This window comes from Rhododendron vialii, chromosome 9a, assembly GCF_030253575.1.
Source record: "Rhododendron vialii isolate Sample 1 chromosome 9a, ASM3025357v1".
NCBI lineage: Eukaryota > Viridiplantae > Streptophyta > Magnoliopsida > Ericales > Ericaceae > Rhododendron > Rhododendron vialii.
The window spans coordinates 36,084,896-36,109,852 of record NC_080565.1 but is presented as its reverse complement, the minus strand read 5'-3'; the positions used below and the strand labels follow the sequence as shown (position 1 = coordinate 36,109,852).

General features: G+C 38.2%; 4 protein-coding genes across 7 annotated transcripts; 2 read left to right on the top strand and 2 right to left on the bottom strand.

The window, feature by feature from the left end:
- Positions 1-436: 436 nt before the first annotated feature.
- On the bottom strand, positions 437-4,776 carry LOC131300140 (rop guanine nucleotide exchange factor 5-like). Of its 2 annotated transcripts, XM_058325845.1 has the most exons (7): positions 4,086-4,776; positions 3,574-3,690; positions 3,257-3,411; positions 2,624-2,698; positions 2,251-2,541; positions 1,516-1,872; positions 437-1,035 (listed from the first exon to the last, which is right to left on the bottom strand). In XM_058325845.1, the coding sequence occupies exons 1-7, from the start codon at positions 4,366-4,368 to the stop codon at positions 646-648; spliced, it is 1,668 nt and encodes a 555-aa protein (XP_058181828.1). In that variant the 5' UTR covers positions 4,369-4,776; the 3' UTR covers positions 437-645. The 2 variants fall into 2 exon arrangements, with proteins under 2 accessions (XP_058181828.1, XP_058181829.1); XM_058325846.1 differs by lacking the exons at positions 3,574-3,690; positions 4,086-4,776 and having other exon boundaries at positions 3,257-3,445.
- Positions 4,777-14,038: 9,262 nt separating this feature from the next.
- LOC131300180 (guanylyl cyclase 1) lies at positions 14,039-20,638 on the top strand. 3 transcript variants are annotated; one of them, XM_058325895.1, is made up of 10 exons: positions 14,039-14,126; positions 15,126-15,426; positions 15,592-15,716; positions 16,058-16,169; positions 16,661-16,735; positions 17,496-17,584; positions 17,680-17,741; positions 18,872-18,944; positions 19,464-19,539; positions 20,301-20,638. In XM_058325895.1, exons 2-10 carry the CDS (start codon positions 15,259-15,261, stop codon positions 20,373-20,375), a joined length of 855 nt encoding a protein of 284 aa, XP_058181878.1. In that variant the 5' UTR covers positions 14,039-14,126; positions 15,126-15,258; the 3' UTR covers positions 20,376-20,638. The 3 variants fall into 3 exon arrangements, with proteins under 3 accessions (XP_058181878.1, XP_058181880.1, XP_058181879.1); XM_058325897.1 differs by lacking the exon at positions 20,301-20,638 and adding an exon at positions 19,782-20,253; XM_058325896.1 differs by lacking the exon at positions 14,039-14,126 and adding an exon at positions 14,148-14,221.
- A 745-nt stretch (positions 20,639-21,383) lies between these two features.
- On the bottom strand, positions 21,384-22,368 carry LOC131300191 (17.3 kDa class I heat shock protein-like). The gene has a single exon (XM_058325914.1). It carries the CDS (start codon positions 22,049-22,051, stop codon positions 21,554-21,556), a length of 498 nt encoding a protein of 165 aa, XP_058181897.1. The 5' UTR covers positions 22,052-22,368; the 3' UTR covers positions 21,384-21,553.
- A 1,480-nt stretch (positions 22,369-23,848) lies between these two features.
- LOC131300184 (UDP-glycosyltransferase 76B1-like) lies at positions 23,849-24,911 on the top strand. Its single transcript, XM_058325902.1, has one exon. The coding sequence runs from the start codon at positions 24,003-24,005 to the stop codon at positions 24,741-24,743; it is 741 nt and encodes a 246-aa protein (XP_058181885.1). The 5' UTR covers positions 23,849-24,002; the 3' UTR covers positions 24,744-24,911.
- Positions 24,912-24,957: the final 46 nt, after the last annotated feature.

Genomic DNA, 24,957 nt, shown 5'->3' with positions numbered 1-24,957 from the left:
CCGAGTTGCAGTACTGAGGACGGGATAAGAAGTCTGACAGTTTTCATATTTTCCTTGCATGGGGTTTCTACCCGTAGTCACATAATCTCACTTGAACGATCTGCTTTCACTTTCAACCCTCGCTCTACACTTGTAATCTTAATTCTTGCTATCGTGAATTTTGATAGTTCGGGATGTTATTGAAAGACGTTTTCTGACTCTCGCTCCTGCTCAATGCGTACGGGCATAATGATACTTGGGTTTTGCGCCCCTTACAAAAAATCAAATTTCAAAGGAATGTGTTTTATGCTTTAATCTGAGTAGGAATGAAAATCTCATGATGCATATTCTATTTCGTTATAATGTCTGCAGGAGCAGCTGAACAATGATTTTCTGTATTCGTTAGTTCTACTTCATTCAATACAAACATATGAACATAAATCTTGAAAGACAACAGGAAATAAACAAACTGTGCTCAATTCCTAAGTAGTAGGAGTAACATAGATCATTGTCAATTACCAGAAAGAACTTATCTATGATAATCTCTCTCTCTCTCTCTCTCTCTCTCTCTCTCTCTCTCTCTCTCTCTCTCTCTCTCTCTCTCTCTCCACAACGTGCCATTTTAAGAAGCAGGCAATTCATGAACACTTCCGTTTGGAACTGAGCCTAACCCTGCTGTTGGATTTCCACAGTTCTTGACTTAACTTCACCACCAAGATAATTTGTCAGTGCTCTTTTCACCCCAAAACCACGACGGGGAGGCTTGTTGCTATTGCCACTCAGGGACGGAGTTCTCTCCCCCCTGGCAGGGCTAACCAGTGATAGTGCAGGCAAGAACTTGGATGTGGTAAAAGCAGTTTTACGAGGAGTGGCCGAGATGGACACTGAGTATGGGACTGGAATTCTCTTGTGAGCAATCATGTTGGCTGTAGCAAGCCTATGAGAATGCCTTGTTAGGTCATCTACGTATAAGAGGTCATCGATACGTGCCACAATGTTAAATGCCAAGCTTTCCAAGACTCTTGAGTAGCTCTCCAGAATTGATTTACCAACATCCTGAAAAGACAATTGAAAAACTATGTTCAAGCTATAATGATAATACGATATAGAGGCGAAAGAACGACACTAGGATTTGGATCCCGGGTTTATGTAAGGTAGCTAAAGAACAGGAAGGGGGGAAGACTGGGAAAAGTTGGATATTGTTGAATACTACATTCCTTTTTCTCTTTCTACAAATTCCTTCACAAATCCAAAGATCCAAAGATTCCAAACAGTCTAGAAGAAAAACCTTGTGCACTGTATCATGCTAAGGATATAGAAAACCATGTTCAAGCCAATGATATGAAGGTGAAACATGAAAGCATGGCAGGATGGCTGTGCTTGGATTTTGAGATTATTGGAGGGATTTGTGAAGGGAAAATAAAATAAAATGCGACTTCGGAAGCTTATTTTTCTGTTATTTTCCTTTGCTTTTCCTTCATCCAAGATCCAAACAAAGCTAAAAGAACAAAATATTTCAAGGTACGGGAATTGTACCTTGTTGCACTGAATCTTGCTAGTATCCAAAGTAGTCTGTGTTAGACCAGGGAACCGCTGTTTCAGGCAAAGGAGGAGGTTTTCAGCTCTTGCTACAACCAATCCCCTCTTATCTCCATCAACCATTAGTTCCTTCACCATCTCCCAAGAAGATTTTGCAGCAGAGCGGCTTGTGTTACTGATGAGTTTTGAGTGCAGTCGTCTACGCCAAATGTATATGGATGCCTCCACACGGTCTGCGATCTCCAGAGCAATATGTTCCGTAGAAAGGTCAAGGCAATCAAGCAAGCACTCTGAGGAAAACTGATCTGAAGTGATGTATCGGTATGTAAAGTCCCCTAAACAAGCTCTCCCATTCTAACATCAAGAGGAAGAAATCAATGTAAGATTCCTTTGTGTATTGCTAGATTCAACATGAAAGTATCATGCAAATTTCTGAAACAGATCTAAATGGTGTTTGTCAAAGGTTTTGAGAAGCAGTTTTTGGATTCTAGAGCTTCGAAATCTGTGTGTTTTCCACCACTTCTGCTCCTGGTTGAAAGCAACAATTTTGGTGCTTTTGGATTGTGATTTTAAAAATCAGCTTTTACCAACCAAAAAGTTTTGACAAGCGAACATTTTTTGGCACCAAAAGCCTCTCACACAATTTTTAGCACAATCTTTGCGAAGCTCAAGTACAATCTGCATTGATCATAACATGAGATAAAATATAGAGAATGTTTATGGAATTCAAACCTTTGGAAGTGATTCCAAGTATGATTCTGGGACTTCCATTTCAGCTAAAGCCATATCGTTGATAGCCATAGCAGCTTTGAGTATTTGACTTGCACATTCGCGCTTGTGATTTAACTGCTTCCTCGTGCAGTCAGGGAGGCCTCCATGAGGGACTCGTGGCACCGGAAGCCACCATTTCTCCTTGTGCCGCTGAATGGGCTTCCTAAACGAGGCTGAGCCATCTGCATCTGGAGCTACAATCCCTTGATCGATGTACCAAAACTCCGTTTTGCTAAAACTATCTAGTATCTCCTGTTATACAAAGGCTTTTTACTTTCAGAAGGATTTTCAAAATAGAGTAGTTGATAAAGTACAATGTAATGCTTGATCTTACAAGGAGCATGTTGTCTAGTTTACGGAGAGCTGGGAGATTGATGAAAATATCTGACCGCGGCCTGCAGGTCATGACCTGAGGAGCAAATGCAAAAACAAAAATCAAGAAGCCAATAGTCATGGTATGATTTCCACAGAGCCAACTTCTTTATCTAATTTTTCCCAACAGGGTACTTGCCATTTAGCTTGGATTCTCTCCATTTCGTAGAATCAATGTTTATAAAGAACAACAGGGTCTAATCTTTTATCTCAAATTCAAAAATGGTTGAGAAAGGAAAACTCATTATGACATGAGAATATGTAGACCGTTGATTTCTGGTCTTAACGATATGTCGCTACCTTAAGCAGTCAAATGGAGAGAATCAAAATCCATGATCATGATAGTAAATTACTTAACCGGATGTCCTAGCAACATCGTTCGTTAAGGTGATCTTCTAACATTATAGCAAACTTTAGATGAATGGCTAACTTCTTACGTAAATTTTGCAAACTAAACACTTCAACCAGATAGTTATCTAAATGCTTAGAGGTGCGGTTGAAATCTAGTTGGTGTTTAATATCGCATTTATTTTGGGCTAATCAAGTTGCACAATAAGCATATCTCAGAATGTTAGACTGTTAAGTATACACTTACCTCAAGCTTTCTTCCATCAGGAAATGTTTGCCAAGAAGGTCTTAACTCAACAATGTGGTTGGTAACGCAAACAAGCCATTCCATCTCTCTTCGCCACAAAGATTTTTTTTCGGAGGGCAAAGGTTCCAATCTCCAAAGTTGCCCGAATACAGTAGCTACAATTATGGTACAAATACAGTGATAAAGCATAAGCAGAAGAACAAAACGAAGGAATCGCAACAACAAGACTATCGGTCTCAATTTCATTAAGTGATCAAAAACAAAAAGTGTCAATTTCACTAAAAACCAAGTTCAGAGAGAGAGAGAGAGAGTCGTACCACATAGATTAGTGATGGCATTTGAAATGGCCAGTGCAGTGGAAACGCCTTGGCCACTCCCTGACATGTCTTCACCAAGCAACAATTTTGCAAACCTCTCCTTCATCATGTCAACTTCTACTCAATTCAAGCAAGGAGAAGGTCAAATGACAAAAAAAAAAAAAAAAAAACCACAGCTTGAAATCTATCAAGTTTAATAAATTGGATTGATGTGTATCTGTGTGTGTGAATCAGAAAAATGAAAATTGAAAACTCTAGCGAAAAGGGTAACCTCATTAATCCTGTCTGGTTTAATCCACGAATCAAACGAGGCCTAAGAGTATCTCCATGGTAGCCAATTTGATTGCCAAAGCTAGTATAATTTAGTTGGATATCTAGAAAATTCAACTCCTAAAGCTAGTTGCATCCATTTTCAAATTGTAGATCTGCCAAGCTAGTATAATTTATTTTCTTTTCCTTCCTTTTTGGGCAACCAGATAGGGGTTTTAAAAGCAAAAAACACAAAGGCTAACCTGAAATTTCAGAACCCATTTTCTTCACCTTCGCGTCATCCAAATGTGTCTTCTTTTCGCCTTCGGAAGCCGGGCATTTTCGCACACGGGATTTGCGAATAGGCCAGCCAAAAGGATCCTGCGAAGAACACTCCTTGCCCTTGGCCTCGTCCGCCGAAGAATCAGAGCTCGATTGTCTTGAACTGGTGCTGCTATCAGTAACCAATTCGGTACTCGAACAAATTCCTGGGAAAAATTCGAACTCGTCTGAGTTCCTCTTACTCTTCTCAGCTGAGGTTTCCATGTTGTGCTTCAGGTCAATTATCCGGGAAAGTCAAGCAAGTTTCTCGAGAAAATCTGGTTGAAAAAAGAACTGGGAAAGTAAAAGAGGATAGTTGTGTATTGGCTAGAGATTCTTGTTTGTTTCAGACGGGAGAGATAAAACTGTTGAGCTTGTGATTTTTGGGACTTGGGTTTGCATTATCATCATCCATGGAGGACTAACTCCGGAAAACAACTTTGGTGGAGAGAGAGAGATTCTTTGTCACACAACGCTGTCTTTTTCTCTCTCTAAAATGCCAATTGTGGAGTGCCAACGTCGTCTTTCCCTCTCTGTGATTTTAAGCCGATTCAAATTCCTCCGGGAAAAACGGGTATGTTCAAAAAATAACATAGAATATGGTAGCGTAATCTAGCCGTAGGGAAGACGCATATATATATATATATAAAAACATTCGCGCTACACAATTCACCACTTTAGATGCCATCGAAACATGGTACTATTATTAACTAATAATAGTATTAGTGTAGTTAATACCTACGGATTTGTCTCGATTTGAAATGGGTCTCGACTATGAGGAAAAAAAAATTAACAGTGGAGTCGTGAATAGTTGTTTACGGAGCCAATCGCGTCGATGATTCGGATGTTAATGAAATTTTTTCGAAAAATAATTTTTTTCCGAACCGCTGTTGCTGTAAACAACTTGTTCACGGCTGAGTCGTGAATAAATTTTTCTCCTTGACTATTGGATGGGGTGTGGAAAACGGTACATGAGATACCAAAAAATGTTGCTAAAAACGATGGAGACGTAACTTGGAGTCGGAGTCAAACGAGGGTCAAACATAAAACTTGTGTTTACGGATTTTCCAATTTGACCCAAAAATAAGAGAGATTTGCAATTATAACGCTTCACACAATCCGACAGACGTATTTTTTTTTAATTTGTGAATGGCGAGGATAACAGTAACTATACTGGTGAGATCACCTCTAATGCCCCCGCCATTTTTCCAGCTAAAACTAGAAAATGGCAGAACGTCTCAAGAAGACCAACGTCGTCTCATTGTTTCGATGAAAAATATATAGTTTCGTCAGTCATTCATTCAAAATTAAATTCATATTTTGATCAAGCTGTCGTGAAATAGAATGTCTAGATCTCGCAGACTCAAGGAAGATCTTGGACCGGGCAAAACCAAAGTGCCAGAATCTCATCCCAGGGAAGTCCATTACCAAAGTAGTATGAGATTAGTTCAATTTCTACTAGTAGTAAATTACGTTTAATTGCTCCATTCAATTGGCTGGCCCCCTTGTCCACCAAAACCCTAGCTCCTGGCTCCCTATCATACCCCCATTTCTTTTGTCAGTGATCGTTCCACTAACAACTTATTTCATTTTTCACTTTTTTTACTTAAAAGTGGTCATTCTTCAAAATATTTGGATAAGAATAAAAAATATATATTTGGATAAAAAGTCAAAAAAAATTGGTACAAAACTAACAAACGAAAAAAAAAATTCAAATCAGGACAAAACAAAAAAAGTGAAATAAGTTGTTAGTGGAATGAGCCCGCTCCATACTGAAAGATTAATTGTGGTAGTTTTTCTAGTACAATTTAAGGAAATAAATTTAACTGGCCGGTGCATAGTACTGTTGATGATGAATTTGATACTTCAACTAAACTATGACACATTGTTGAATTTTGCATTTATGCTCAGCGAGTGGGAATTAAAAGAAGAACTAGAAACGCACGACAATTCGTAAATACTGCATTCAATGACATTTATGAATGACAATTGTTCTTTTCTAACATGTTTATGTTCCAGCCTACCATAGAAAGGAGTCCTAAAAGGATTAAGGAATTAAACTGATAAGAGAATCCTAAATATCCCGGTTTTCCTAGACAAGATAGGAAAACTAGGGCGACAAGAATGCTTGGGCAGCAAGCATCCGCGAATCTATAAACATGAGGTACACCTGTAGGCAAAAGGTACGCAACACATTGCAATTATATCTCTTTTCCTACTATTAACGGAGGCCCTTTGCCAAAGAGTGGCAAAGGTGCACTCACCCCTGTCTGTTTTGCAGATAGGGTTTCGACGAGAAGCTAGGGTTCTGGTCAAGAGGCACGTGAAGCCATTATTCCAACATATTGCCCAAATAAGAGGTGTGTATTGTAGCACTTCCCTCCTTTCTATGACTCCAATTTCTTTTACCTCAGCACACACTTTAGGTACCTAAGGTGAGATTAAGAAAATTGGGCCCTTTATGTATTATACAACAAAACGAAAAAAAAAAAAAAAGATGAAATTTTAAAAAATCTATGACTACAAAAATTTGAAATAAGCACTTAAAGATCACTCTCGTATTGCATTTTCAATAATTTGACGTGCTCAACGATGAATGAATCTAATTTTATTGAGCAATATTTTTATTGCATAATACACAATTTTTTTGGCCCCTCATTTCAGCGCAATTTTGGATGGCCAAGATAAATCGCCTTCGCTCAGGACTGACAGTACTGCTTCTACCACATTGTTAGTTGCTGAAATAACTAACAGAATGGGTATAGGCTATAGCCTAGAAGATTGTAATAAGGTATTGAACAGTAACGGGTAAATGATTCACATGGAATATGTGAGTAGTTGAGATTAAATTACATAGTACATCACCGGTGTAAACAATTTATTACTCCCATGCACAGTATTATTTATATGTGTAAGTGAACGTACGTTATTTATTTTCTTAGAAAAAACTACTATCATTCTGTTGCTTGTTCCGCAATTTTTATTTTTTGTTGATCCCTGAAATTTTGTTTCCCAATGACTCTTTGCTGAGCACATAGCTTAAGGTAGCTGTTGAATCAAGACTGATATAATCAAGTGGGTTAATTTCTCTAGGGCATTTTTGAATGTTTTTTTATGGCCAGATGTCGGGGCCAATATACGCACATCTAGACTACTTTTTAGGGACAAATTCCACTATACTCTAGTAGAAACTTAATTTAAAGTCAGAGCAAAACTCCGTATATGAACTGATTTCAAAGGAGTTAATAGTCCCCGTGAGTTTTTGAATTTTTCGATAGGGCATTTTTTAATGTTAGGTTGGATTGAAGGGTTGGCATTTTGGGGCCATAGCGTAAAAGCAATAATTATTCCCTAATCAGCAATCATCACGTTTTTGAATTTTGGGAAGAAAAAACAAGTGTGGAGCATTTTGGGTGTTTTAAAACGTACCCTTTCTAACAACTCATGCTGTCTTGTTTGAAAGTGGGTATAAAACTTTTATGACATAAGCAATTCAAACAACGTTTTATTAAAGAAAAATGATATTCGCATTTCAAAAAACAAAGGAAAATAACTTTGAAATTACATTGATTTTGGAGTGTCTGCATTAATTTTTGGAGTGTCAATATCATTTTCCTTTTTAAATATCTCAGGGTGTTTAGGTTAGGTTATGTTCCATACACTTCAACTAATCTCTTGAGTACACACCAATTCAACTGTCCAGTAGTGTGAGAAAAAAATATTTTTGAAATAATCAGTTGTTCGGATCAATTTAAGCATTGATTGATTCTTGTTAAGAAAGGTGAATCCGCGAAATGATGTATAACTTGTATATCAAACATAACCATACATGCCTTTATATAAGCTACAATGTTCTTGGTCGCTAAGAAATCTAAACCAAATAGGAAATTTGCATTATAAAGAAATCAATCCAACTAGGAAACATGAATAATAAAACCTACAAAATATGGTAACATAATATTTTTCAATATTAAGTTAACAATTTTGAACCGTGAAATTAACGACTTGACAACAAATCTTGTATACTAGTTTGAAAGGTTCTTTTATACAATGCCATAAAAGTGTGGGGTTTCTTGTTTCAAACAATGCCATCGGAATGTGGGTTTCACACTAGGTTTTTTATGAGTCACGTACTCCAGTTAGTCAGCAATCTTTTTACCACCACACTCATTCATACATCCATTTACACACTCACATTCACAACAAGAGTGGAGCCCGCACACACTACACACTCAATGTGTAAGGGCCCCACCCGTATTATGAGTATGAGTGTATAAATAGGTGTGTGAATGGGTGTGGTTGTAGAATTATTGATTAGTCAAAGCGAACATCTTCTTACCCTTTTTGAAAGAATCATGAGCAACAATGCTACTCACACAACAATCCAAACACAACAACTTACACAACCTCTCACATACATGTGAGGCCCAGACATAATAGTGTGTGTGGAGCCCACATGTATGTGAGAGGTTATATTTGGTGTTATATTTGGATTGTTGTGTGAATATCATTTTGAATCACGAGTTAAAATCTCTTATAGCTTATAGCTTATTGTAAACAGATAATCACTACCATAATCTTTTATCGAAATCCTTTTCGGCCATAGTAAAAAGACATCATAAGTTGTGCTTAACGATTTTCTGCCAATCAAATTGAGTGAAAGGGTCCACCCCGAAACCAAAGGGGATAACTAATAGATGAGTCCTCTCCGAACCACAGGAGATAGTTGCACATCTTACAGTTCACCAACTTCACTTGCCTCTATGGGGGCTCGTTCCGGGCAGGTTCGGAGCACTCACAATACATGGCTCTACGAAGGAAGGGGTTGGGTTAGGAGCGTTTTCAAGACAAATGAACTTTGATAATCAACTTCCTTATAATCCTTACACTTGTAGGATTCTCCCTACCGTTTTCTTGCAAGGCTTTTATGTATCTTCCAAAAATGCAAAAGGCCCATAAAATGGTATTGACAAAATTAATTCTAACACTACGTGAATCTCATGTGATTGGTGGAAATTGTATGGGTTCCGTTACAAATTAACACAACGCCAAACACAATCTCTCACATATATGTGGGGTTCTCACATGGCCATAAATGTACGTGAGAAATTGTGTTTGGTGTTATGTTTAGATTATTATGTATGTAGCACTTTTGATTACCAAAATATGTGTTAATTCCGTGGACCCTATATAATTTTCACCAATCACATAGTTCAAAGGATGGTGAACAAAATTATTCTCCGGTAACACCCGATGTAGAAAGGAAAAAACAGGAATTGGGTGATGATGCTGTGCAATGGTGTGCGCAGCACCGTGTTGCGCACCTCCGAGCCGTCGGATCGTGCATCCAACAGCTCGGATCTAATCTCGGCAATGAACGGCTCACGATCGTTGGTTGCCGAGATGAGATCCGAAAGTGCTGTACACCTCACTGCATAGATGACCAACCCGAAGTTCAAAAAAACAGAGCATGCTCTGTACCATTTCTATCAAAGGCTGGTAACTCTGTTTGACTTTTGGTATACAAATCGTGTGCCCTTTTTCAAAGTTCCATTAATCCTTCGTCTTCACCTATGTCTTTACTTTTCCCACGATTTCAAAAAAACAAAGGGTTATAATTGAATCATAGTATTTGAAATAGAACATAGAAAGAGATGGATTTCAAAAATGCTACTTGCACAATCGTTGTGTTGGTAATTCTGACCTTCCAGATGTATTTAGACGGTCTAGATTTTAAAAAAAAACTCTTCCATAAATAAGTTTAACTTTTATGAGAAAGAGTTTGAACGAATCCTAACCATTCATTGCAGCTATGGATGACTAGAGATTGATTATGTGTTGTGCTTTACACAACCGTTGTGTGTAACACTTTTGATAAAGTAATCAAAAGTTTCAATAGTACTGGACCCCATCATGTGATTATTTCCTTTAGATTCAAACGGCCGTTGTAAAATTGCACCCCTTCTTTGCATGTTTAGGCTCTGTCGGTTAAGGAATGATTGATTGTCACTATCAACGAGCAGAACCCAAGGAAATCACCAAACAAAAATTCAACAAGTCCATATGATGGTTTTTTTTTTATCCCAATCGGTAAGACAGATCATTAGATCATGTATGAAGTACAAAGTTCCAATTACGAGATACTAAATTCATTATGTGAGAGTCCACGAGATAACCAAGCACAACAACTGAATCAACAGGGTAAATAAGTCCATCAAAGGGATCACAATCACTATAAGCCTAATTCAACTACAAGCCCCATTAAGGAAGAAATAACCCCAACCATTACAAAGGAAAGAATATACACATGCAGATGGAAAGATTTGAACACCTGAACTCTTAGTGAGATGTAAAAGTCCTGACCAATTGAGCTAACCCGAGCTTATTCCATATGATGTTTGACAGTCCTTTTATCTCAAAATTTTGTACGAAGTGCGAGCTAGGAAAATATATATATTCTAATATATAAATGGAGAGCACTAGTATAGTGTCTATTATTTTTTTGTCATTGTGTCAATTTTTCATCTTTCCAAATTTACCCTCCTACAATCTTTATTCACAAGTTAAATGCCCTTCTTCTTCCTTGACTGCAAGGACAAATGTGTCAAGATACCCACCCACAAAATTGCTGCAGTGTAACTGCAATAAATTGCCGTAAATGATAATTGGTTGTTCTTCGGAATGAGGGATCCTGCCGAGCACACTTGCTAGGCTGCTCGACAGCATCCCCGGTCGAGAGACTTTGATTGGTAGTACAAGCGTTGGGCGGTTTTGGTGGATTCAAATTCAAAGTTCATCCCTCTCACAGTGATGGGGTTTAAATAAAAGAAGAGAAAGAAAAAGGAGTTCCAGCTCAAAAGCACACACCCCAAATTCGGCCGACAAATAATAAATAGTCCATTTGTATCTCAAGCCCATGGGCCCCGTATACGAGCCACTTGATGGACTTTTACGACTGGACTGAGAATTTTACTAGTTTTCATATCAAGCCCGTCATAATTTCTTCTACAGTACATCTCGAGCCCATGGGCCCAGTGATACTTTTGGGAAGTGTTTGGGACCCTTTTCTTTTCTTTTCTTTTCTTTTTTTCAGTTCTTGGATTATTATTATTTTGAATCTTTAGATTGTTTGGGAGATTATGACCAAAATTACCCAATATTTTCGCTGATCAAAATAATATTACCAATGTAATCAAAATTTTCTTTTGCCTCGTGAAACAGAATAGCATACTTTCGTTAGCATCTTTCCGAATCCCAATATAGGTTATGTCTGTATGTGAGAGCAGGAAGAGAGATGAAAAAAAAGGGTGATAGATGAGGAGGATTTGGTTTTGAGGTTGTGTTGTAGTTAGTGTGGTGCGGCCTGGGACCTATAATGGTGGTTCTAGAAAATCAAAATGCGAAGCGGTACTTGTCAAGATTGAGTGATGAAGTGAGGATGGGGGCTGATATTTCAGTAATGACGAACGACATATTTTCGACAAGAATGGAATAATGAGATTGGATGAAATCTCTCTCTCTCTCTCTCTCTCTCTCTCTCTCTCTCTCTCTCTCTCTCTCTCTCTCTCTTTCTCCCGGTAAAGTATTCTTTTTTTGAATGCAGAGAATGTTAGAAGACGAATAATAACACAACGTATGAGCTAGAAAAATGCATAATTAACATGACCAATGAGATGTAGTACCGCGGCATCAACGCGTTCATTGAATGTGTCGATTGTATATGTTTAATTGGAAATCATTTCTCGTTTTGTCTATGGCCTATAGGCATATGTTCATGTGACACCACGCGAACATACAAAATGCAGTGCCACGTTTTTAATTTAATTAGTCAAATAGAAGTTAGAGATTGGGGCTAATGCAAGTTATCAAATAACCATAAGTGCAAATGTGAGAAATATTTTTCTGGTGAAAGAATCAGAATAGAAAAAATGACAACAGTCGCCGTATGCTGATAGGGCACTTGATTATAGAAAAATTATAAGTGAATTACGTGTTACAATGCAAGTTATTAAATAACCATAAGTGTGAATGTGAGAAATATTTTTCTGGTGAAAGAGCCAAAATAGAAAAAATGACAACAGTCGCCGTATGCTTATAAGGCACTTGATTATAGAAAATTATAAGTGAATTACGTGTTACAATGCAAGTTATTAAATAACCATAAGTGCGAATGTGAGAAATATTTTTCTGGTGAAAGAGCCAAAATAGAAAAAATGACAACAGTCGCCGTATGATAAGACACCCGATTGTAGAAAAATTATAAGTGAAGTACGTATTACGAGTCTTACGTAGGTTAACTAACGCGACTTATATTTCCTCCAACTGCTCTTTTTTATTGTTTTTATTAAAGTATTCATCTATTAATATTACTATTTCTAATTTCACTTGCTCAAATCTTCCAGTGTTTATAAAGAATGGTCAATTTGAAAATTCAATTAACGAAGACGAAAAAGGCACATTCTAAAGGGTGCTCTTCGGGCACAAGTTTAAGTATATTAATTATCTTTTGTTATACTGATAAAAAAATTTTATCTTTTGTTATACTCATTCCAAGATATATTAATAACCATATTGAGAACACAAATCATTCCATCAAAAAAAGTTCGAAAGCATTTTGACCGACAAAAATGACCATAACTCCTTATCTTCCCCGGGGAAAAATTCTTTCAAGAACAAGAGTTTGTGTCTCTCTTTTGTAACTTGTTTCCTTCTGTAACTAGACGAGACTTCTTTATACTTGCAGAAATTGAAATTTATTTCATTTCAATTTTATCTAACTAATTTTTAAAAAGTAAATGAGGGTCAGAGTTTGTGATTAGAAAAAAGTATTACTAACACTTATGGCTAGTTTAGAAAATAATGATGAAAAGTGATGTTTTGTGAGTACTCATAAACTCAAGTGAAATGGAGTGAAATGCAGTTGGTGCTTTCTTTATACTCTCATGCATATGGACATAGTTCGATTTTCGAAAACACACATCCTCTCTTACAAATTTCCTAAAATAGAGTAGATTAGATTTTACGAATAAAAAACAAAAGTACCCACAAAAGTACTCCCTCCGTCCCATAATATTTGTCCGGTCCGCAAAACGAGGACTACAAAATAATGCATTTTTTTCGAGAAAAAATTTAAATTTTTTTCATAAGTTAAAAGAATTCATCGAGATCTTGTAAATTGTTGAATTTTTTTTCAACTTTTCTTACAAAAATAGTATTATTTTTACTACTCCGTTTTGCGGATCGAACAAATATTATGAGACGGAAGGAGTATTTTTTATATTTAATTATATTTATTGCACCTAAATTATTGTCAAGGACATCTATCAGCAGGGCCGGACAAAAAGAGAGCCTAATTTGGAAACAAATAAGATTGCCTTGATGACCCTAACTTGAAGGACAATTTTCGGAGACCATGAGTTGGGCGGACTGAAGGGCTGTGCTGTGCCCTTGAGGGACAGCACGGTGCTGTCCCGGCCTTGTGGAGCCCTCTTCAGTCTTGCTCTAATGATCGAAAATATTCATTTCATAGAAATCGTTGTACAGAACAAACATGCAAAAAATCAGTTCGATCTGATATCATGAAGTACCTAATCAAAACATTTTTATTTTGAAAAGAATGAATCCAAAACACTGGATCAAATCCACTGAATTCCATTATTGGAAAGTTGAATGTGTGCCAATCAGACACTTAATAATATCCGATCAAGCTGATATTTGGCATAGTTATTCTACTTGACGGGCTCTACGAAGTGAACGTTTCCGATTATCAAAACAAGACTGGAGCGAGCCCCGCAAAGCCGGGACAGCACCGTGCTGTCCCTTTGGAGGGCACACCACGGCCCCTCAGTCCGAGTTGGACCCACTGGCGGTGGGGGTTGGTTAAAACCGGATATAAGCTTACCCTTTTTAACACATCGGAAAGATGGGGAAAAGAAAACAGAATCAAGGAAAGGAAAGCGCTCAAAAAACCGTCCAATTTACAGGTCTCTCTCTCTCTCTCTCTCTCTCTCTCTCTCTCTCTCTCTCTCTCCACAACTGATCGTTTCCAAATTTCGATTCCCGATCATCTTTACACAGTGTACGGACATTAACTTGTACGATTTACAGTTTGAAGACTTTATTGATTCGGATCATCATTAATTTTACTTCGATGAATCTCGAATCCTAATGCTTGGAATTAGTTGGATCATCGCGGTTTGATGTTTATTCTTTTATAGTAATTCGAATTTAATTGTATTGATACGCTTCTGATTTGTACCGAGTCGTTAAACTGAATTTACTGAAAATTCCATCTCACACACATCACAGCCTCAAATCAGCAGTAGCACGAAACGTGTTTCGGAAATTCTGTTTTATATAGGTATTATACGGTCAGCTATCCTGGAAAATTTTGAATTAATCATCGAGTATAATGTCTTTCCTATTCAATTTCCCTGTTTCCGTAACTACAGTAGGATTTACAGATGTAATGGGACCCCAAGGGATTGGCCTAGTGGTCAAAGCCTGAGACTTACGGGTTTGCTCTATCCTAAGGTTTCAGGTTCGAAACCTCACACGTGCTATCAACTCCTTTTGGGTCAGTCCATACGGAGCGATTGCTCCAGCTTCAATTGGGCTCCTCACAAGTGAGCGGTGGGGTTGGGCCACAGGAAGTCGAGGTTCGCCTAAGCTGGCCCAGACATCTGAGTTATCAAAAAAATAAATAGGACACATTGAAGAGTTGAATCTTGGTCAAATGAATTTCCATGTTAAAGCTATCAACACTTCAGTAAACAAAGGGCAACCTTATACGTGTGGTTGGGATGGACATAACGTGTGATCCAATAAACTTAGACATATGGCCCGTCACTTGGCCTGTCTGGATTGTCATGTGAACCGTCATGCTTCTTTTTCAACGGAATTTATTTGGTTTTTGTCTTGTGGAATCTAAATTTTCTTATTTCCCCAATGTTTGATAGATTGTATGTTAAAATCTCCATCAGGTACAAAATATGGCAATCCTGGAATAACTTTGGGAAAGTACAAGAAGAGGCTATCGGCTTACATTATAGTTCAGAGGGCTTTATGTCTGTATTTTAGTGCTTTAGCAAAGCACATTGGTTGTTTTGGTCCCATATGTGGCCTTTGTATCTTCTTTTTAACAAACTTTTGAAAACGGACGAAGAAAATGTTCATCAATCAGTTGGAGATCACTTGACAGTGGTTGAAGCCTTCCCATTTGAACAGTCGGTGAACAATGAGAAAGGCAATGATGCAACCTTGCCTCGCTCGCACTTTGTTGAAGTAAGTCCATTTTGTTGTTCATTCCTCCTTCTTGAATATGGCACAACATGAGTTTTATGTTTTTGAACTGACCCAAGTATATATATAAGACAAATTCATTCTATTAGATGAAGTCCTCCTTTGTAATTGTTTTATTTACATCACTGGTGGGTGTTTTGCTTACAGGTACCACTCATAAACCAGGAACATGCATGGGATTGTGGTCTTGCTTGTATTCTGATGGTTTTGAGAACCCTTGGCATCAATAGTTCTAATATTCAGGAACTGGAGAAGCTCTGCTGCACAACAAGGTGTCTTTTTTTTTTCTTTTTTTTTTGTACAGAAATTTGGAAGTTTATCACTTTATGATGCATCCTGAAAAAAATTTGAGATTTGGTCTCTAAATAGTTAGGAAGTATGGACATCTGCTGTTCTTCAAGAGTCAAAAGCATAAGCTGTTTTCAGTATGTCAGTAGCATGTCCGGTCCATGTCTCTACCATGCCATCGTTTAAATTGGAATATCACAGAATTCTCTTTTGTATGATGGAAAGGCTGTGTCTTTTTAAACAAACATGCATGACAGCTGAATGTCCATGGGAAAGGATTTTTTTTTTTGTTAATAATCTCTTATGTCTGACATGTTGTTTGCAGCATTTGGACTGTTGATCTGGCATACTTGCTGCACAAATTTTCTGTTAGCTTTTCCTACTTCACGGTAACAGTAGGAGCAAATCCCAATTTCTCCATGGAGACATTTTATAAGGTACCTCTTGTGATTTGCTATCTTTTCCATCATTTACTTGTTTAATTTATGGGGTTTCCATCAGTTATCCATACTATCTGGATAGTGGATGTATGAGTTTCTTGTCGCCACATCAGGGGTCAGCTTCTGCAATGCTTTTTGTTTTGCACTCATGACTGCCTTGAGTGGCATAATATAGGAACCACTAAGAGGTATATCTTCAATTGAACAAAAAGTAAGAAAAAAAGTAACTGTTTCAGAGAAAAAATTTCAGAATGACACAGAACACCTTCTAGTACACTAACGTGTTTTCAAGTGGTTGGCAATGAAGAGTTTTTAGGTTGGGCTGCCGTTGCTTGGTGAATTTAAATCTTCTGGAAACCATGATGTGTGGTGTTATTTTCCTTTATAGTTTGAGATTTTCCATGATGCCGGGACTTCTTTTGCTTTACATATTCTTTATCTTTTAGTCTCTTGCAGGTTACAATCCTCATGTATGTCTTGTTCTGCAGGAGCAATTGCCTAATGATCTAATGCGAGTTGATATGCTTTTTCATAAAGCACTGGATGCTGGAATTAATATACTGGTACAATTTCCTCACCTGAGGCTTGTAGGTATATTATTAAGTTGATTTTATTTTGTTGTCTCAAGCACTTGACATTTGCTACTGCTAGATGCTTAGTTGCAGGAACCTTCAACTATGCCCACGTTTCTTCGACGGAAACGCATTTCCACGTTCCCGTCGAAGGAAACTCCAAGAAACCCGTCCCAATGATGACGGGAACTCGTTCCTTACCTATACGGGAACTTACACCCAAAAAACGGTTGAGAGACTTACGATTCAAGTTGCAATTGGTACCTTTAAAGTTGTTTTGATCTTGTTAGTGAGCACATCTGATATTAACCTTCTAAAGTCATATTAATGCCCTTAACTTTTACGCCTACTTAATATGCACTAGAGTTCTATTGTGTAATCATGTGCTACAATAAAAATGTTGAAATATAACTAGAAACTTATAATTTTAATAGTAATATTTTATGTGGTAGAATAATATTTTTATATTGACATTTAACAATATAAAATTTCAAAATATATTTATAATTTTAATAATTTTTCCTAACCGCTCCCAATGGCGCTCCCACACTTCTGTGATCATCCGCTCCCCCGTCCCCGCCCCCGCTCCCACTCCCGCTTCGTGTAACTAAGGCTAGATGTTAAACAAATCCATTTGCACAGACATTGCAAATCTTGGAAAAATTGCTAAATTTCTGTTCTTATAATGTTTTTACCCATGAGACTTTGTATAGTTTCTTTAGGTAATAAATTCAGTTTCTCTTTTATACAGTTCAGGTCAATCAGCGGAGAAGATATTTCTCTATTCATCTTGTCAGGAAAATACATTGCGATTGCTTTAGTTGACCACTACAAACTTAGGTATGTGTTATAGCCTCAGTGTTTAACAAATCCAATTCCGCTTAACTTCCCATATCCCGCTAATGCTGCGGCTGCTTTCTTCCTCTTTTATGCAGTCAGTCTTGGGTAGAGGATTTCTGTGTTTCTGGCTTCTATAGTGGCAGCTCAGGCTACACTGGTGTGTATTGATGCTTTTACCTCTTATGTTTTTGCACTTAAGGACGGTGTTATACCTTTTTTAGTTTTGAAAAATGAAGTCTTTCATTCTTATTTATCACTATATCGTTTCCCTGAATTGAATAAAGGGTTTTAGGGATGGGCTTCCATATATATATGCAGATTTTTTTGAGACACAGCTAAATGAAGTTGTCATTTGGCTGAATTAGTGCTAATTTAGCTTCATTAATAGCCTAACCTTGTCTCTTCACAAGAGAGATTTATGGATATAACTGTAGAAAATAACTTTTCAACCCATCTATTATCTGGAACGAGGGAGATGGGAAGAAGAACCCTGTGTATCGAAGGAACGACGCATCTTTGCATTCCTGTGCATGCTAAATTGTTAAACGTGCGTGCACTCACACGCACACACGCATACATAAAGATAGAATACCACAAACAAATTGTGATGGAAGTTGTTTGGAGACGGATTCATATTTGAGCAATTTGATTTTTCCTTCATGTGAGAATACCAATAACAAATTGAGAGGTAAAGGGTTAGGTGGGATGTTATCGTTTGACTATTTATGTGTTCATATGCTTCTAGAAAATGTCTTCTTTTTCTGCTGCCATTGATGTTTCATTTCCTCCTCCAAGGTTTTTTTTGGTGAATCAAAATCTATGAACTAAATAAACCGCTAAGTTATTTATTTCTGGTCCTCTTGGGTTCAAGTCAATACCACTACTCTTGTCTCTATGAAGCAAAGTCTTGCATCGCCTGGCTACCAAAGTAATGTGAGGTATATAAGGGTGAGGGCACCCTCACTTCAACCGCTAGCGTTTGGGGTTTAGCTCTACCCAAAATCATATAACATGGTATCAGAGCTAGGTACTAGGTATGGGTAGGGTGCATGTCTCTGGTCTGCACGCAACAGGTGCCTGAGTGAACACACTGCGCATGAGGGAAGGTGTAAAGCAAAGTATATAAGCGTGAGGGCACCCTCACAACAACAACTAGTTTGTGGGGTTGAGTTCTACCTAAAACCATGTAATAGTCTCATCTTTGAGTTTATGGCTTCTAACCTTATGTTTATTGTGCATGACACATGTATCTACGACTTCAATTAACTAGATTGTGATCTTTCCTAGGTCACTACGTCGTAATCTGTGGCTATGATGCTGTGACAGATGAGTTTGAGATCAGAGATCCAGCAAGCTCTAGGTACTTTGCTTATTGTTCCTCTTCTTTCTATGAAACCATCCACATATTGATTTCCTCAAAGAATAAACTAAACCAGAGCTTCTTTCATTTCTTATCTTTTGTCATGAGAAGAAATAAACATCAGAAATAGGCATCAGAGTGATATAAACGTCTGTACAACATTGATTAATTTTTTAGCTGTGGAATCAATTGACCTCTGAAAGCTTCTCGTATTAGTCAATTGACCAAAGCTATTGCGAAAAAGGTTCTTTTCTACATTTATTTCCATGTTTTCGGGTGTCTGTGTGCACATATAGGCGCATGCAAGTGTGGAATGGTTCATGGTCCATTAGATTAGAAGATAACTAAAGCAGGATTTTGTTTATCGACCGACTACAAAGAGATATCTTAACCAGAAGTTTACAATGTTATGAATCTTGAGTCTAACAAAGTATACATTGAGTTCAGCAATTTGTGGGTTGTCTTCATTTGGGCAATTGGTTTAACTTATTGTAGTTCTAACTTTGGATGCTTGCACAGGAAACATGATAAGGTCACTTCAAAGCGCCTAGAAGAAGCTCGCAAATCATTCGGAACTGATGAGGATCTTCTCTTGGTAATATAAAGCATCTTCATAAGTTCGTTTTTTTGTCTTTATCAGCAAAAAGCATCTTAAGTTACTCTATGGCGTACCATGGATAGATGGAACATCTTTTATAGTCACTATTGTTTGAAATGCCCTGCTAACCATACATATATGTCAGCTTTAGTCACGCACCCAGAATGAATAGGAGCTATATCCATGTTCAAAGATACATAGGATGATTCTAGGGTGTGTTTTGATCATACAATTTGTAGGGAATTTATGGAGAAAAAGGAAAAGGTAAAGGACAAGCTAAGAAGATAACGAAGTGAGTAGGATAAATTTATTTCTTTAAATTTCCTGTCATTTTCCTCTTCCTCCTAAATCCTCCGCAAAGATCTATGATCCAAACACCACATTGATTTTCCTGGTTTTTGCATGGTCTCCTGGGAAAGGAAAAATTTTATGAGAAATTAATACACTTGACTTTTGTCATAAAGTCCTGTTTGGACGCCAATGGACAGTTCAGTTGCTAAATCTAGGAGTCTCATGTTAGTCTATCTTTCCTATTGTACTGCAGTGGACCCATTCGCACCAGTCCCCTACCTTGGGATTCGACTTTTGATAGTTCAGTTTTTACTGTTCCCCTTTCCCTTTGCTCATCTCTTTCTAAAGTAACAAAACAATATAGATCCCAAAAAATATAAAAGAATGTTGTTTGGTTTGTTTGGTGAAAATGGAACTGTGTGCTTTTGTAGTAAAGATTGCATTTTTCATTCATATTTTCAATGCAGATATCTCTGGAGAGGGGAATTAATCAAAACATCCCTCCGGTACATCTCTCTTCACAAAACACTGTCAATACATGACATTCTTTCCTGGATTTGAGCAGCTGGTTCATCCATTTAGTATAGATATTGTTGTTAATTTGTTGGTGTATAATTTGTGCTTGTAGCCAATTTTAGCATGAACTTGTCCAAAAAAATCCACGTATCGGTCAGTCACATTTGAATGTCATTGTAATAGTTCCGTTTTGTCAAATGAGAAGTATAGTTCTATGTGTTGTATACTCTACATTTATTGTAATAATTCTGTTTTGTTAAATGAAAAGTATAGTTCTGTTCTTCGTGTACTTGACATTTTAGTGTACGACTGGTTTAACTTAAGGCATTATTGGAAGGTTATGAAAGAAAAATCTTCACATGAAATCCAATTGTGGTGTTCTTTGATTGGATCTGTGTTCTCTTATTTGTTTTTGTTTGTTTTTTATTGGAATGGTAACCTTTCTGTTGATTGACTTGAGTGAGCATTCATGAGCTTATACATACGATCTATCATCTCCAGATTGACAGTGAGCATTCATGAGCTTATACATCTATCATCTCCATGTCTGGTATTTTGGTCTTAACTATTGTTTTACTCCTACTTTGCTGTGACTGCTGTAAAAGTCTGTTCAATCCAAACTGAACACTTCATTTGATTCCGACACGAACTGAGGCGTTGAATTCAAGAAACTCTCTCAAAAAGCAAACTCGTAGTATTTCTTAGAAAGTAAAATCCTGTACAAACATGGGGAAAAGGTTATTATACTGAATGGTAGGGTGCATTACTTCATATGTCGTGCTAAAATTTACTTATCAATAAATAGAATTTAAGAAGGGAAGAGAGAACCGAGCAAAATAATGTGGTAGCGGTAGGCCGGTATAGAAAATGAAACGTTTCATTTATATATATATATATATATATATATATATATATATATATATATATATATATATATATATATATATATATGAGAGAGAGAGAGAGAGAGAGAGAGAGAGAGATATATATATATATATATATATGAGAGAGAGAGAGAGAGAGAGAGAGAGAGAGACATAATTACTAGTACATTACCAGACAAAATGAAGGAAAAACAGTTCACAAAGGAAACTCAGTTCACCATATATCAAAACACACGCGGATACATAAATAGGTACTTCAGGAGTAACATCTTTTACTTTGATAGGATAATGCCATGAAAATTGTTCCTTGAATACTTCCTTCAACCAGATATATCAATTGCTTTGACATCAGGTTTCTTAATCTCCTCCTTAGGCACGGTCACAGTCAGAACTCCATTCTCCATATTAGCCTTAACCTGATCCACCTTGGCATTCTCCGGCAGCCGGAACCGGCGAAGGAACTTGCCCGAGCTCCGCTCAACGCGGTGCCATGTGTCATTCTTAGCTTCCTTCTCTTTGTTCCTCTCTCCACTAATCTGCAACACCCTGCCTTCCTCCACCTCCACCTTCACCTCCTCCTTCTTCAGCCCCGGAAGGTCCGCTTTGAACACATGGGCCTCTGGGGTCTCCTTCCAATCGATATGGGTGTTAGCGAACGCCGCTGTGTCGGCGGCAAATTCAGAGCGTGGGACGGAGAGGGCAGTGGTGGTGGTGGCGGTGGGGAAAGGGAAATCCTGGAATGGGTCCCATATGTCAAGAGAGAACGGGTCGAAAACGTTGGTGCGTCGGTTGCCGAAGAAGCTCGGAATAAGCGACATTGTCGGGAAATGGGGTTTACAGACACAGAGAGGTAAATCAAGTTGGTTTTGGAAATGTGGCTTTGGTTGAGAGAGAGAGAGAGAGAGAGAGAGAGAGAGCTTGATCGAATTCTGTAGTGATGTGGTGAGATGAGACGGAGAGCATTGATATGTATTTATAGTGGGGAAGATGGTGACTGGTGAGGGGATTCAGGAAGGGGGGAGAAGTATCCAGAAAAAGGTCAGCATTTAAGCATACTTTGCTACTGGCAATGGCCATCGCCGTCCCTTGGAGAAGTGTCTAGAGGGGTGGGGACATTTCTAGTACTCGCTGTTGTACATGGACTCCTGTCCAGATATTTTTGGTTGAAAAGTTCGACCCATCTAGTACCAACCCAACACAACCAAGGGTCGTCATTGGGCCGGGCCTGACCTGGTAAATAGACTAGCACAAATTTCGAAGTTCTAGTTTTCTAAATTACCCAAAAAAAAAATAACTGTTAATTTTGTCACTCCTTTTTTTGTGAACGTCACTCTCCTGCAAGTGTATTTTTTTTGTACAAAAATACACTTGTAGGAGAGTGACGTTAAAAAAAAAAAAAGTGGCAAAATCATTTCCAAAAAAAAAGTTCTAGTTTTCTATGAAGGAAACAAAATATTATTAGTAGTAATTATAAGAAGATGAGAACCACAGCCACAATTATAAGAAATCAAAAAAAATGTAAGACCTTCCATTTCGAAATCTAATTACCGAACTTAAGTGGTAGCCCTGGTTGTTAGGGAGCCCATACTCGGTTGATGGGAAAAGATTTCAGTTTCAGGTGGGTACCACGTGGTGCCCGTTCGGCATATCCGAATCGTCAATTGCGTTTATTGACAATTCGGATGTGGAGAGAGAAAAATGAAAGAGAAAGTATTGGATGAGAGGAGAGAAATGATTTTAATCCGAATCATCCAAAAATGTATTAGACGACACAAATATACCGAGCAAGTACCTCGTGGAATATACCCACCTAGCACCGAAAAATTTCTCCGGTTTATGAGATGGTTGTAAGAGTAGAATAGAGAATTTGCTGGTAAATGGAAATCCAATCACCAATACAATGATGTCATTTAAATGTGACGGTTCCATCTTCTATATTGGAGCATGTGCACTGGCCATGTGACGGTTCCATCTTGCCATGTGACGGTTCCATCTTCTATACTGGAGCACGTGCACTGGCCATTGCATGTGCACTGTGCCACTGGCCACTGGGTCCATAGCTTTTTCTGTTTTGAATAGCATTAGTAATTTACTCCTTAGGAAATGATTTTGTCACTCTCTTTTTTTGTTAACGTCACTCTTCAGCAAGTATATTTTTTTTGCAAAAATACACTTGCTGAAGAGTGACGTTAACAAAAAAGAGAGTGGCAAAATCAGCAGCCTACATCTTCCTCTTTTGTATGTTTATGACTCGTGATTCACGAGCCGGGCAAAAACCATTGCTTTATCCAAAAGTCTATACCACCGCTCAGTTTTCACCGTTCTCTCTACCGCTCTCAATCTTATCATCAAAAAGTATTTTGGATGGGCCAAATTTTAAAAGACTCTTCTGCGTAACTGTTTTTTCTAAAATTCAGATCGTTTATTGCCAAGACGGACGGTGAGATGTTGAACAGTGAGCATAACACTGCGTAATGAGTACTTATAGACCATGGTCGTCTAACTTGACGTATCTTCCACATAGTAAAACATCCATTGGACGAACGACATTTGGCATCTCAAACTTTCCCCTCATTCCTGAACCTCACACTTTCATAACGGCTCAGATCCCGCACCACATCCCCATCCCCATCTCAGCATTACACCTTGTAATGCACTACAAGTACCCAAGTCGCCGTTGCACATAGTACTACATTTGCAAGTGATTTCAGAAACAAAAAACATATAGCCCCCTTCTGGCCCTCTGTTTCAAGAAACACACTCCCTCCAATGGAGAACCAAGAAAAAACCCAAATGCCTCGAACCAACATTAACCGCCGTCTAGTACTCTTTCCAGTCCCTTTACAAGGCCACATAAACCCCATGCTTCAACTTGCCAGCATCCTCCACTCCCAAGGCTTTTCCATCACAGTCATCCACACCCACTTCAACTCCCCCGCCAAATCCAAACACCCTCACTTCACCTTCCTCCCCATCTCCGACGGGCTCTCGCCAGCCGAGGCTTCGACGGAGGACGTCGTCTCTCTCCTCACGCTGCTCAACTCCAACTGCGTCGCCCCGTTTCGGGACGCTTTGAGTGGATTACTAGCAGAGGGGCCGATTGCTTGCTTGATAACGGACGCTATGTGGCACTTTTCGCAGTCGGTTTCGGATGGGTTTGGGATACCCAGGATTGTTTTGAGGACTAGCAGTGTTTCTTGTTTTCTGGCTTTTGCTGCCTTTCCAATACTGCGGAAAAAGGGTTATCTCCCCAAACAAGGTGTGGATTCACTCAGCTCTGTTTTTTCTCTCTCTGTCTCTAGCTTCGAATTACCTTTGTCATTTTCCCTTAAGTTGATATCGAATTTGGGGATGGTATTGTGCATCGGTGTGCACAGTATCGTGTTGCACCCTTTCAAGCTGTCAAATCGTGCATCCGATGGCTCGGATATTATCTCGGCAATGAACGGCTCTCGATCGTTGGTTGTCAAGATAAGATCCGAACCGTCGAATGCACGATTCGACGGCTGAAAGGTGCGCAGCACGGCACCTCACTGCACAGCACCAACTCGAAGTCGATTGATTTCAATGTCTTTCTTTGAATCTTTTTTAACTTCGATCTGTGTATTTATATTTTCTCATCGTTGAGACGAATGATAAATTTTAAATATTAAAAAATATATTAAATGTGAAAAAAAATAGACACCATAATTTCGAAAATAAATAACTTAGTCTGATCCCTCCG